Source organism: Olea europaea, unplaced genomic scaffold (genome assembly GCF_002742605.1).
Source record: "Olea europaea var. sylvestris unplaced genomic scaffold, O_europaea_v1 scaffold13636, whole genome shotgun sequence".
NCBI lineage: Eukaryota > Viridiplantae > Streptophyta > Magnoliopsida > Lamiales > Oleaceae > Olea > Olea europaea.
This window is the reverse complement of record NW_019231142.1, coordinates 1,511-2,953: the sequence shown is the minus strand read 5'-3', so window position 1 is coordinate 2,953 and position 1,443 is coordinate 1,511. Positions and strand designations below refer to the sequence as shown.

General features: G+C 34.0%; 1 protein-coding gene across 1 annotated transcript; it reads left to right on the top strand.

The window, feature by feature from the left end:
• Window positions 1–898: 898 nt before the first annotated feature.
• LOC111375364 (glycine-rich protein 5-like) lies at window positions 899–1,241 on the top strand (the record flags this gene model as incomplete). The annotated part of the gene is made up of 1 exon (XM_022998164.1): window positions 899–1,241. A coding segment is annotated over exon 1 (343 nt), but the record flags the coding sequence as incomplete, so codon positions are not given.
• Window positions 1,242–1,443: the final 202 nt, after the last annotated feature.

The following is a 1,443-nucleotide window of genomic DNA, read 5'->3' as shown; positions in this document are numbered from 1 at the left end:
ATTGTAGATGTAGATATAGATTGTATATAGATAGATAGATAGATTGTAGATAAAGAAGAGCATAATGAAACAGAACTTTTGGGATTCTAAGATAATGAAGAAAATGAATAATTGCTAATATCTTGTAAAGAATCCTCCAAACAATAAATATAGTTTATACCATATAATGAAAAAGAAAAAACATATATAGTTGTCTGAAAACCCTTGCACAAAAGTATATATGTATATAACCCTCCCCGAAAGGATCCAATAAATCAATTCAAAAGTGAGGGGGAAAAAAAAAAGAACAACAACAACGTCAAATTGTTTCGAGTATGTGTAAACAATCGAAAACTTTTGTAATAATCTATTTGCTAGAGTGGATAGTATCGGGTGTATTTTCTATCTCAATTATCAGAATGAGAGATATTTACACGCCGAATTTCGTTCCCGAGAATTCCTTTTGAGTAAAATCTGATTTCCCACATTAATTTTTAGACCTATCTGATACTTGACTTGAGATTACTTCAAGATATCAAAATGTAACTTAAGAAAAATAACGCATTTAGTGAAATATAAATTAAAATAACTGTGTAATATGAATTATAGCACTAGAAAAATTATTCATTATAATGAACTTCTTAAATGGCTACACGCTTGGAAAGAAATGCGGGTATTGTGGATATATATACTAGTAACATAAATAACATCCTTTATTGCACTAATTAAGAACTAAAAATATAAATTAAATCACTAGTACTTACTTTATAACCGTCAAGTTAATGAGACCTCCACTAACTCACATTTATTCAAGCATTAAACTTTAATGCTAATAATTGATATTCGAGCAATATATAATCTCTTCTTCATGCCCGAAATTCTAATCAATCAAGAGCTGTTTTTCTACTTGCAAATTGAGATGACTTCCAAGTTTGTTTTCTTGGTTATTCTTGGTGTTCTTATTTGCACCACCACTGCGAGAAAGCTAGTTGACTCAGATGGCTCTTTCAATGATGAAAAATTCTTCTTTGATCAATGGAATTTAGGAGGTGGCGGCGGTGGTGGAGGCGGCGGTGGTGGAGGTGGAGGTGGAGGAATAGGGGGTGGTTCTGGTTTCGGAGAAGGATTTGGTGGTGGATTTGGAGGTGGTGCTCAAGGAGGAGGAGGAGGTTTTGGTGGCGGGGGAGGTGGTGGAGGCGGATTGGGTGGAGGATCTGGTAGTGGATTTGGATTTGGTGGAGGATATGGTGGTGGAATTGGAGGTTGAGGAATCCTTTAAGTAGTTAAAGTTTCTGTCCATTGCATTTCCATTTCATACATAGTGATAATTTTCACTGCTCAAACAAAATAAACTACTTGATTGCAGATGTGTGATTTTGTAATCAAATTTATTCTAACATATTAATGCAAGCTTCCTTTGGTTGATTAATATGCCTCTTTCCTTATCTCATGCTTCATTTCTTT